This window comes from Meleagris gallopavo, chromosome 1 (genome assembly GCF_000146605.3).
Source record: "Meleagris gallopavo isolate NT-WF06-2002-E0010 breed Aviagen turkey brand Nicholas breeding stock chromosome 1, Turkey_5.1, whole genome shotgun sequence".
NCBI lineage: Eukaryota > Metazoa > Chordata > Aves > Galliformes > Phasianidae > Meleagris > Meleagris gallopavo.
Window position 1 is genome coordinate 339,371 of NC_015011.2, and position 11,449 is coordinate 350,819.

General features: G+C 50.7%; 1 protein-coding gene across 1 annotated transcript in view; it reads left to right on the forward strand.

Annotated features, from left to right (window-relative positions):
* The first annotated feature begins 351 nt into the window (after positions 1-351).
* The window catches only part of LOC104913855 (SH3 and multiple ankyrin repeat domains protein 3), a 13,873-nt gene continuing 2,775 nt past the window's right edge, over positions 352-11,449 (forward strand). The window contains exons 1-3 of the mRNA XM_019611003.1: positions 352-502; positions 9,786-9,937; positions 10,742-10,909. Of these exons, the coding sequence (XP_019466548.1) occupies positions 352-502; positions 9,786-9,937; positions 10,742-10,909 (471 nt within the window). The remainder of the gene's footprint in view (positions 503-9,785; positions 9,938-10,741; positions 10,910-11,449) is intronic.

Sequence of the window (11,449 nt, forward strand, 5' to 3'; positions counted from 1 at the left end):
TTGGCAAACACTACAATGTGTGTTTGGGGATGTGTCCATGTCACAGGAGCGTGCAACACGTGTCTGCCCTCATGGGGTGTGAGCAGGGGGGATGGCTGGTGGCCCCAGTGCCTTCCATCCTTCCTTGGGGTGGTCCAGCGGTGCCAATGAGGCGTGGGCAGGGAGGGCCTCGTCCTGCACAGACCTGTGGTGTGCCCTCAAACAGGACATGCACCCTACAGGGCTTCGGGGACCTGGGAATGAATGTGCCCTGGCTCCTCGTGGGTGCTGCTCTGATGTTGTGCTGGTTGCCTTGGGTCTCTCGGATGGGGATATTCCTCTGGTGGCTTCTTTCCTCATATCGGGGTGTTAATGCTATGTATTGTGTGTTTTCCTGGGGTGTCACGGCTGCAGGCAAACCTGAAGAAGTTCATGGAATACGTGCAAATGCTGAACGCGGAGAAAGTCTGCAGACTGCTGGAGAAAGGACTGGATCCCAACTTCCACGACCCGGACACTGGAGGTGAGATTGGCTTCTCCAGAAAGGGGGAGATGGCAGAGCAGGGCTGGGGGAGAAAGCGTCCAGGGGAGACAGTGGGAATCTGGGCAGTGGTTGTTCTTGGTGGGCGTAGCAAATGATGGGTTGTCTGAAGGGGAAAGGTTTGCTGGATTTCTTAGTAGTGTGTCTTACATCTTGGAGGTTTTTGGAGCACAGAGTTGCGGAAGGCCGTTGGCAGAAATACTGTGTGGGGTGAGAAAAATGCATTGTCTGGGAATGAGACATTAAATGAGACAATTGTGGGGTTGTGCATCTTTCAGATGGGATTCTGGGGAGGACGGGGCAGTCTCTGGGACAGGCACACTGGGGGAACGTGGAGTCTCTTTGTGAAGCAGTCAGAAGGCTGAAGAAATGTTTTGGAGGCCAAGAAAATCAAATCTTGGCTTCTGGGTTTCTCAGATTGTCTTTCAACTTTTTCCCCACCTTAGGGAGGTCAGGGTTTGGAGCGTTGGCTGTTGGGTTTCATGCAGGCTCCAGGGTGCAAGGAGTGAGAATCGAAGTCCCGTGTCTTTTCCTTGAGAACAGAGGATGGGAAGATCTGTCCCTGGTCCCGGCTGAGGGCTCTCATGGTCTTGAGAGAGGAGCTGCTGGTTTAGTTATTTCTGTTTTCAAGGAATGTTTTTTATGATCAGTTACAACAGAGTTGGACTTCTGCTTGTGAATGATGGCCACGTTTCCAACTCATGAGCAGGTGCCAATCTGATGATTAATTTTCCGTGTTTCTGGTTCAGCTGGATGGCTCCTCAGGTTGGTTCTGAAGCTCTGGCTATCTCTGCATGAGGAGTTCTCATGTGCCCAGACAGCTGTTCTGCTGTGCAGTCGATGGGCATGGTGCAGTTCAGGCACACTGTTAACCTCTCCAGTCCTTTCTGACAATGGAGCTGCACCCAGACTGCTCCTTGGGATGGCTCTTGGCCTCTGCCAACTCCTGGGCTGGAAAGGTGAAAGTTGACTCAGCCAAACTGACAGAACCACTCAAACTCAGCCTGCAATGTTTGTTTTGTTTAATTTACTGGTGTAGCCACTCTGTCTGGTCCTGATGGACAACTGCTCCTATGACAAATAAACCATCAGCAGCATATGAGCGTGATCTGCTGTGGAGCATGCCCAAGCAGATCAGCTCTGGTTTTCACTTTTGCCCAAGCCCTTTCGAGCGTTTGGAGGGACATTTCTTTAAAAGAGAGCCCTCTGCTCTTCTATAGCTGACTCAGTTTTATGAAGTGTATCGTATTGTAGAGTGCAGTGCGCTCGAGGAGAGCATAGAATGGTTTGTTTGGGAGGAGAGCTTAGAAAAGCCCATCCAGTTCCAACCCACTGCCACAGGCAGGGACACCTCCCCGCAGGTCAGGATGCTCAAAGCCCCGTCAATGGAGCCACAAAAGTTTTGGATCTGATGTTATCGCATGGAATCATAGCATCACCAGGGTTGGAAAAGACCTCCAAGATCATCCAGTCCACTATCACAGGTATCCCCCGCAAGCTATGCCTCTCGAAACAACATCTAAATGTTTATGGAACACAGAGGGTTGGAGGCTTATAGGAAAACAGGCTCACGTGTACTGAGAAGAATCTGTTAAATACAGAGGAGGAAGAACGAGAAAAAAAACACCGAAAGAAACAAACCAAAAAAAAAGCACCTGATCCAAACAGTCATCTGATTCCAGTTCAGAACTGACAGCAAAACTGGATGTTATGAGCTGTGAAAATAACGCTGGAGCAGAGGGAGTCCTGGACACCTCACTCCGAGTTCCAGTTCTTCAGAAACACACAACTGCTTCTTGCTTCGCAGCCCGTTTTGTGAAAGAATGACACGGAACTGCTGATCAGTATCCGTGGCTTTCTGGAGTTTAAGAGCAGACGGAGCTGTTCCACCACCCAACCCGACCTCCTGCACCCCTCCAGGGGGATCCTCGTCACCCTGCGTGTGTGTTCAGTGAACAACGCTGAAACATATTTTCCATAAAGTCATCAATCCTGATTCAGGGAACGGAAGATCCGTGCTGTTCCTTCGTAATTTGGTTAATCACCCTCACTCTTTAAAATTCGTGTCTTATTTAAATTTGTATGCTTCAGCTTCCAGCTGTCGTTACACTTTGTCTTCTAGATTAAAGAGCACTTTAGTACCTGGTATGTTTTCACATGAACGTATTTATACGTGGTAATCAAATCAACATTTAATCTTCCTTCCCCTAATTAAAGAGAGGCCGAACTCCTTCAGCCTTGCATTTGAAGACATTTTCTCCTGTTTTCCCATCGCTTTTGAGTGAGTTTTGAGTCGCTGCTCCATTTCTAAGAGGTCAGCTGGAAGGCAGACACCAGGCACGTTGCTCCCCTGCATATCCCTGCTGTCCGTGCCCCGTGGCAGTGGCCTCACTGGGGAGGACCCAGATGGCCACAAGTTGCTGGAACAGACTCTGTGTCACACCATGACCTGTGTCACCTGAGCCATAGCAAACCACAAGAGTTCCTTGCTTGGCAGCTTCGCTTTGGTGTGGCTGCTTCTGTTCCCGTTGACTTCCACAGACCTGGCTGCGGATGGAAGAGATGAGGTGGGAACACGCTGCTCCCTGCAGGGCTGCCAGCCCTTCCCCAGGAGCATTTTGCAAAGCCGTGACCGAGGCTGTAGGGCAGTGCGTCTCCTTCCTCACTTGTCACATTCACTGAGCTCGGATGGATCCTGCGGGATTGCCACGGCTTTTGCTTCTGGTTCTGCATTGCACAGCCCTGACTGCTCTCCGTAATCATCCCAGCTTCGTGTAGCCCCAAAATCTGATCAGAGATTTGCATTTCCTTCAAGATAAGTGGTGAAGATGGCCAAGTCCAGCAGCTTGAAGAGACACTTCAGCCAACCCCTCTGGCTGCTTCTCCTCATCTGGATTTCAGTTCATCTGAAGGACGTGGAGCCGACATTGGGTGCTGCTTGTTTTCCACATTGGGTAGGGCTGTGCACGAGCCTCACACCAACGCAGCTATCAGCATCATCTCTGTGAATTAGAAGAAAAGGGGTTACATGTGAGCAGTGGGACCTACTTTACTTACTGTAAAACTTGACTGGTCGATATGAACGACACAAGTGTTCTTCAATCCTGTGTCAGTTAAATTCCGTATAAATTTCCCAGCATTTTCCCAAGATTGGTGTTATTTTTCTGGCTTCTTGGTTCACGGATCATTTTATTCGTCCCTTTTTGTGTCTTGACCCAACACTGCTGTTCTTCTTATCTTTTTGGATGTCCCAGTACTTCAAAATGTATTCAAATTTAACTTTACTGGCACAGGAAGATCTTCGGGGAGAAGTTAAGAAGGATGATATACCACGTTTTCTAGAAGTAAACAACTTCTTCAAGTGCAGGTAGCTTATCTCAGAAATCCCATTTTGGTAATAGAAAGGAAAATGGCATTTCCACAGCAGCAAAATTAACAATAACCATTGGTCATTTTGCTTTCTGTATTTATTACCAATTACACACCGCCTATCTGACGAGTGTGTGCGGGGCCTGGGAAATCATTTGGTGTTCTCTAATTTAAACAACAGCAACAAGACCCCTCTCTGACAGCCCGTTGCCACGCCAAATGTGGTTTTCTTTACTTCTGTGCCATTAGTTCCTGTTCTTGTCCTTCGTTTCCTAATTCTCAGTTCATGGTGGCCACTGTTGCCTCGTGTCCTGCCGTTAGAGCTGGTGTTGTAACTGCTGCTGTCCCTTCACTGCTGACCTGAAGGTCCTCTTCAATTTACGGAGCCGTATCCCTTCTCCTTCAAGAACTCTCAGTCACCTTTTACTTTTTGATTTCAAGCTTCCCGTGTTTCCTACAACAGATCTAATTTCCCTTGGTTGATTCCCATAGGAAGCATCAGATATTCCCCGTCTGGTTGGGGCTCCCATCTCCCTGTGCTGTCCTGTGCTGTTTAAACAGCAATAACGCGTTTAGTAGATTTGCATTTATTACACTGAGACCCAGAGAAGCATTCCTGTATGTTGGAGCAAAGCGTCACCTATAGAGAGCAGTCAGTTTCCCGTGTTCAGAAAATGAGACGATATCTTATTGCCTGTAGGTTGGGACATTCAGCATTTGCTTTCAAGCTGAATTTGCCCTGGCAGTGTGAGTGTTAATTTATATAACTTGGTGATCAACACTTAGAGGTTAAGGAGTCTTTTTTTCTTTACTGGCGCATAACAAAGTCTCACGAAGGACCTTTGTTACTCCTGACACGATTCCACACAAACCTGAGGCCTTGTTCTCAGCCATTGGTGGCCGTATAACAGATGATGGGATTTTAATGTAAACTCTTTCTCGGGGCCTCCTTGCCCACTCATTGCGTCCCCATTCTCATTGCAATCAGACATTCTTCGTTTTCTAAAATGGTTTAATTGTCTGTAAGTTTCAGTAACGACAATGATGTCAAACTTCTTATTACCATTAAAAGCAGTCCACATCCTTTTTCCTGTTATCCAGTCTCCTTGTATTTCAGAGAGAAATGAACAAAGAGGAAGAAAAATCTTCCTCTCATTCTTTATCAAATGGGCTTAATTACTTCTGACACGGTGCATTTGTGCAGTGTTTCCCTCTTTGGAATTGTTTCTCTAATGTTCTTGATTTAATGTCTTTCTAATTGTTCTACTTAAGTCTCAGCCAAGATCATTATCTCACCTCTCTGTGGAGTGCAGACTGTTGACTGTGAAAATCCTCTAGCACGGTCCAGTGTTCCCCAAACCCAACCTTCTCAGTTTTGCTCCCATCCTGTGGCTGGCGATTCCCTTCCAGCATTTTCTGCACGATGCCATCTCCTGCTTGTGCGTCTGGAAGGATCTCTGGGATGAGCTCATGAACTTCTCTCTCTGTCAGCTCTCCAGCAATGCCCTCAAGTCCCATTACAGTCAAATCTCTTCTCTTTAATTTCACGAACTCATCCAACACCGAAGGGCAACGGTGGGCTGTTCTCATCTTTTCCGCTGAGATGTAACACAAACACACTTGGCTCCATGCAGAGGCACAGTGTTGTCTGGGCTCTGGTTCCTCTTCCAGCTGATGGCAAAGGCACGTGGGCTCAGCCACTTCCAATCCACACCTTCCATTGGTCACCAAATCACATTTATTGTTCAGGACTGCTCCTTTCCCTTTGTAGGAGGGAAAACGGAGTGCATCCAGCTTAACGTGGTGTTTCTACTCGTACAGTTGGAGAAGGTCTATGCCTGAGAAGAGGGAACCATATCCCAGTGAAACTCCTGTTTGCCAGTCCTGCTTTCCTCCTAAGGAGTCTTCACAACTGACTTATTGACTAAACTGGAGTTTCCTAAGTTTCTGGATGAAAGATGGAGAGGATGCAGGGATCCCCTGTGGCAGTGCGAGTGCAGCATTATGGCTTATGTGGTCCCATGGCCGTATCAGCAGGCAGTCGTGTCGGTGTGGTTTGGTTTGGTACCCCACATGCGTAGGGTCGTGATAGAATAGAATAATCCAGGGGGAAGGGACCCACAAAGGCCATCAACTCCAACTGCCTGACTGCTTCAGTGCTGTACCGATAGTTAAAGCAGTTCACTGAGGGCATTGTCCAAATGCCTCCTGAACTCTGACAGGTATGGGACATCACCCATGGGACATCACCCACCTCTCTGGGATGTGTGTTGCAGCATCTGACCGCTCTCACGGTCGGTGAATGTTTCCAAATGTCAGATCTGAGCCTCCCCAGGCACGGCGCTGTCGTTCCCACCCATCCTACCGTTGGCTGCCAGGAGACCAGCAAGGCCCTCTCCGTTTCCCCTCCTTGGGGACTCTGCTTTATGGTCGGTGCTTTGCGGGTCTCTGGGCAAAGCAGACCTGAGCAACGTGCTTTTAGGCTAAGATACTGTAACTCTGGTGTAGGAATCCTCCCCAAATCACAGAATTGCAGAATGGCCAGGGCTGGAAGGGACTTCAAGGATCACGAATCTTCAACCTCCCTGCCACATGCAGGGCCACCAACCTCCCCATTTAATACTAGACCAAAAGCTGGGAACCTTGTCCTTATGACCAGAGCCTTCACTCTGCTGGGAGTGGTATTTCTCAGACGCTTCCATCCCTTCTGACCACGGTCTCCCCCTGCTCCTCAAGTGCTGCCCCTGAGTTCCAGCTCTTCCTCCCCCATCCCCCATCTGGATGCCTTTCCCGTTTTGCTGCTGAAGGCGGCGTACATCAGATGCTGAAGTGGGAATGGGAAGTCTCATTAATTATTCGTTCTGCATGTCTTGAGTTAAGCACCGCCGCTGCATTGCTTTACTTAAAGTCTCAATAGCTGCAAAGCCAAACATCCCCTCTCCTGGATGCTTGAAAAGCCCCGCTCTTCGAAAACCTTCATCCTTTCTTTGTTGAGAGTACTCCTATATTGAATTTTTAACCCAGAGCTCTCAGGTCTATCAGCAAAATGATGGTAATGTGAACAGCACTCCAACTGAGGTTTCAAGAGAAGGAACAAATAAATGGCCAGATTTCCTGCGCTTGGTATTTAGCAAAGATAGTACTTATGCACTGCAACTTTTTCTATTTTTAATTTCTCATCTCTCCCTTGCAAAATCACTGTAGTAAATCTATTCTTTTTTTTAGTCAAAACAGCATTGCTATTATCTGTGCAGTTTTATCCTCTGGGTCTCTGGGGTAAGTCTGACAGAGGTACTGCAAATAGCCCCGCACACCAAATGTTCCTCTCCACGTGGCCAGGCCTTTAGAGGTTTGGCTAATTGCAAACAGCCTTTATTCAACATCCTCCTATAAGAGCAGAGAGGGACCCATAAAAAAATACCCATGAGGTTTCAAAAGCTCCATCCTTCCCCATCTGAAGCTTTCTTCTTGAGCCACTCATGTGCAACAGACACATTCCCTTCCTCCCAGCCCGAAGGCTGTTGAAAACTGCAGCGTTACCGTCTCAGTGACTTTGCAGTACAAAACTGATTCACCCCTTCTCAGTTACTGTAATGTTTTTTTCCTTCACCTCTTGACCCAGGGAAAAGAATATCCCTGCAGAAATTATTTATGGGTCACTATGGAGTCTCCTCCCATGGAGATATCCAAGCCCTGTCTGCTTGCTGACCCGTGTGACCTACTGCAGGGTGCCAGCTTTTGTAGAGGGGTTGGACTCAATGATCTCTTGAGATCCCTTCCAATCCCCGCAGTTCATGACTGTGTGATCATCCATGACCCTGCTCAACATATGGAAGTCGATGCAATCTGTACGGTTTCCAGAAAGCAGAGGTTTCCCTTTGCTCTGAGCTGACTCACGTAAGGGAGAGAGGTGACGTAGTGCTGTCTGAGGTTTCAGTTTTAGAAGTTCAGAAAGGGGACAGATCTGTGCTGTGGACGAGGAGGATGAGAGAGATTTGCCCCGTTGATCTGAACCACCTGTGCTTACTCTTAGTTTCTCTTTCCAGCATGGGTTGAGCTTTCCCTTCCCGGGGCACACAACAGCCACAGCCCAGGACCTGTTAACAAACACCTTTGGGAAGTGTTGGCCACTGCTCTCAGTCACAGGGTTTGAATTCTGAGTGGTGCTGCGTGGAGTCAGGAGTTGGAGTCAAAGATCCTTGGGGGTCCCTTCCCACTCGGGATGTTCAGTGGTTCTATGAGTTCCCTCCTTCTGCCATCAGCATGGGACTTCTGTCTCCTCTGTCCCACCCTGGTAACTCCTGCCCCAGTGCTGAGTTCCCTGGAGATGCCAGAGGTCTCAGCCAGTCCCACCACAGCTGCTCATGCCTTGTTGGACAATAAGTTCTTTAGAGACAGAGTGGGGAGGTGCTGGAACAGCTGCCCAGAGAGGCTGTGGATGCCCCGTCCATCCCTGGAAGTGTTCAAGGCCAGGTTGGATGGGGCCCTGGGCTGCTCTGAAATGTGGAGGTTGGTGGCCCTGCATTGGTGGGGGGTTGGAGCTTCGTGATCCTTGAGGTCCCTTCCAATCCAAACCGTTTTGTGATTCTATGGACAATAGTCAATACTGAGCAGAGCAGCAGCCAAGGAACAGAGGAATGAGAAGAAATGGTTGCACTCACAAAGGCACTTTCTTGGCTGTGTGCAGCAGTATGGGCTGTGGCTCAATACGATGCGGGGACAAACAGCTGCAGGAACAGGTAATGGGGCCGGCACCGATGGGATTGTGCCTGGTACTGGGGCTGTGTGGTTCAGGGTGCAGGAGCACAGATCTGTTGTTGTCCACAGTGCAGCTGTGCTGGGACAACCTGAGGATTGCCAGAATGCCTTGGGTGCAGTTAACACATGCTCTTCATCCTAAGCTTCTTCAAGCACAAAGAGAAAGCACAAAACAAAGAGAGAACGAAGTTACAGGAAAAAGATGCAGAAAGAACTCTGCAGCAGTGCAGTACAAAGGAACTTCTGTAGGTTCTCTGCAGCTGCACCCATTCCCCCTCCTGGCCTCCCCAGCAAAGCACTCCCTTGTCTGCATCGTGTCCTGGAGGGACTCAGGTCTGCTCTGCTCCCCCAGTCAGGTTGTGGATGGCATCTGCTGTGCTTCTTTCCCTTTTCTCTTACGGGCTTTGTGCACTTCATTGCTTTAAGCATCTGTTTGGATATGCACAGTTCCAGAAATTAGCAGAGTGTAACCACTAAAATCCTGGATTAGAGAGCGGCCAGATGAGATTTAGCACTGGGGGAAGGACGACTGTTGAAGGGGATTTCTGTATGCCTTCCACTGCCTGCTCCAGTTGTAACCCCAGGTGGAACAAGTTCCTCTGTGGCACAGCACTGCGGGGAGCGGCTGAGGGAGGGGGATGGGGCAGTGTGGGGCAGAGGGGCTCAGGGAGAGCTCAGCGCTCTGTGCCATCCTGAAAGGAGGCTGGAGGGAAGGAGGGGTCGGTCTCTATCGGCAGGGAACGGGGATGGGACGGGAGGGGATGGGCTCAGGGTGCCGTGGGGAGGGTCGGGTTGGAGCCTGGGAAGAAGCTGTGCTGCAAAGAGCGGTCAGCACTGCACAGCTGCCCAGGGCGGTGGGGAGCCCCCATCCCTGGGGGTGTTCAGTGACCACGGGGATGTGGCACTGGGGGACGTGGGCAGTGGGCATTGGTTGGGGTTGTCTTTTCCAACCTCAGTGATTCTATGGCTCTACGATTCTATGCACGGTGTTGGAGAAGATCAGCAGGTGTCCAACAGCAGGAGCTGACAGGGCTGTGTGCAGCTCCCTTATCAGCACAGGAACCTCTGCAGTGCTGGAGGTGGGCAGCAGACGTGGCAGTGTCCACAGTTCTCACTTCTGCTTCTTGGGGCTTTGCAGAATGTCCCCTGACGGCGGCAGCTCAGCTGGAGCTCAGCACTGAGATGATCAAAGCTCTGCGGAATGGGGGAGCGCATCTGGACTTCCGCACACGGGAGGGAATGACGGCACTTCACAAAGCTGTGCGGTGCCGCAACCACGCGGCGCTGCTGGTGAGTCCACATCCCAGTGCTGGAGAGTCCAATCCCAGTGCTGGTGAGTCCACATCCCAGTGCTGGTGAGTCCACATCCCAGTGCTGGTGAGTCCAATCCCAGTGCTGGTGAGCCCACATCCCAGTGCTGGAGAGTCCAATCCCAGTGCTGGAGAGTCCAATCCCTGTGCTGGAGAATCCACATCCCAGTGCTGGAGAATCCAATCCCAGTGCTGGCGAGTCCAATCCCATTGCTGGTGAGTCCACATCCCAGTGCTGGAGAGTCCAAATCCCAGTGCTGGTGAGTCCAATCCCAGTGCTGGTGAGTCCACATCCCAGTGCTGGTGAGTCCAAATTCCAGTGCTGGTGAGCCCACATCCTAGTGCTGGAGAATCCAAATCCCAGTGCTGGTGAGTCCAAATCCCAGTGCTGGTGAGCCCACATCCCACGTCCCAGAGTTGGTAATTCCTAATTCTCACGATCTCAGTGCTGGCTCCTTGTAGCACCCAGACCTCACGTCGCTGCCTGCTCCATAGCTGTACACCCACAGCATCCCTCCCGTGCTGTGACAAAGACGTACCACTGATGGCTTGAGCCTGGGGAGAGAGGGCTGAGCAGCACTGTGCCATGACAGCAGCACTGACCCCTCGTGGGTTGGTTATCCCCATGCGTGGAGCTGCGAGTGAGATGTGCATCTCCATCCTTGGAGGTGGGGATGTGGCACTATGGGACATGGTTAGCGGGCACAGTGTGGATGGATTGGGGTTGGACTTGATGATCTCATTGGTCTTTTGCAAAGTTAACGATTCTATGATTCTCCTGCAGACACTGCTGGATCTGGGGGCCTCCCCAGACTACAAGGACAGCCGGGGGCTGACACCACTGTACCACAGTGCCATGGTGGGTGGAGATCCCTACTGCTGTGAGCTGCTGCTGCACGACTACGCTCGGCTGGGCTGCGTGGATGAGAACGGCTGGCAGGAGATCCACCAGGTGAGGTGGATATGGGTGAGGTCTGCTGGGCCTGGCCCGGCCCTCAGGTGCTGCAGGACACAGGGTGCTGGTGGGTGGTGGGGGCTGCGTGGCCAGCAGGGGCTGCGTTTCAGCTCAGGGGTTTGCAGGTGGGGTTCAGCTCTGTCCCACTGCAGCCTCGCACTTGGGCTGCCTCAGCTGCCACAGGGCAGTGCTTTGGGATCTTGGGTCAACACCTGAGGTGTCTTGGGTACAAAGCCAGAGTTCTACCTGTCCCTGTTTGGCACATTAATAAGTGGATGTGGCAGAGGAATCATAGAACCGTAGAATCGCCAAGTCTGGAAAAGACCTCCAAGATCATCCAGTCCACACACGTATCACCAGTATTTCCCACTATACCACATCCTTCAGCATAACATCTGAACATTTCTTGAGCACTTCCATGGGCAGCGGCTCCACCACCTCCCTCTGCAGCCCTTTCCAGCACCTGGCCTCTCTTTTGGAGAAGAAATTTTTTGGATGCCCCGTTCCTGGAGGCATTCGAGGCCAGGCTGGATGTGG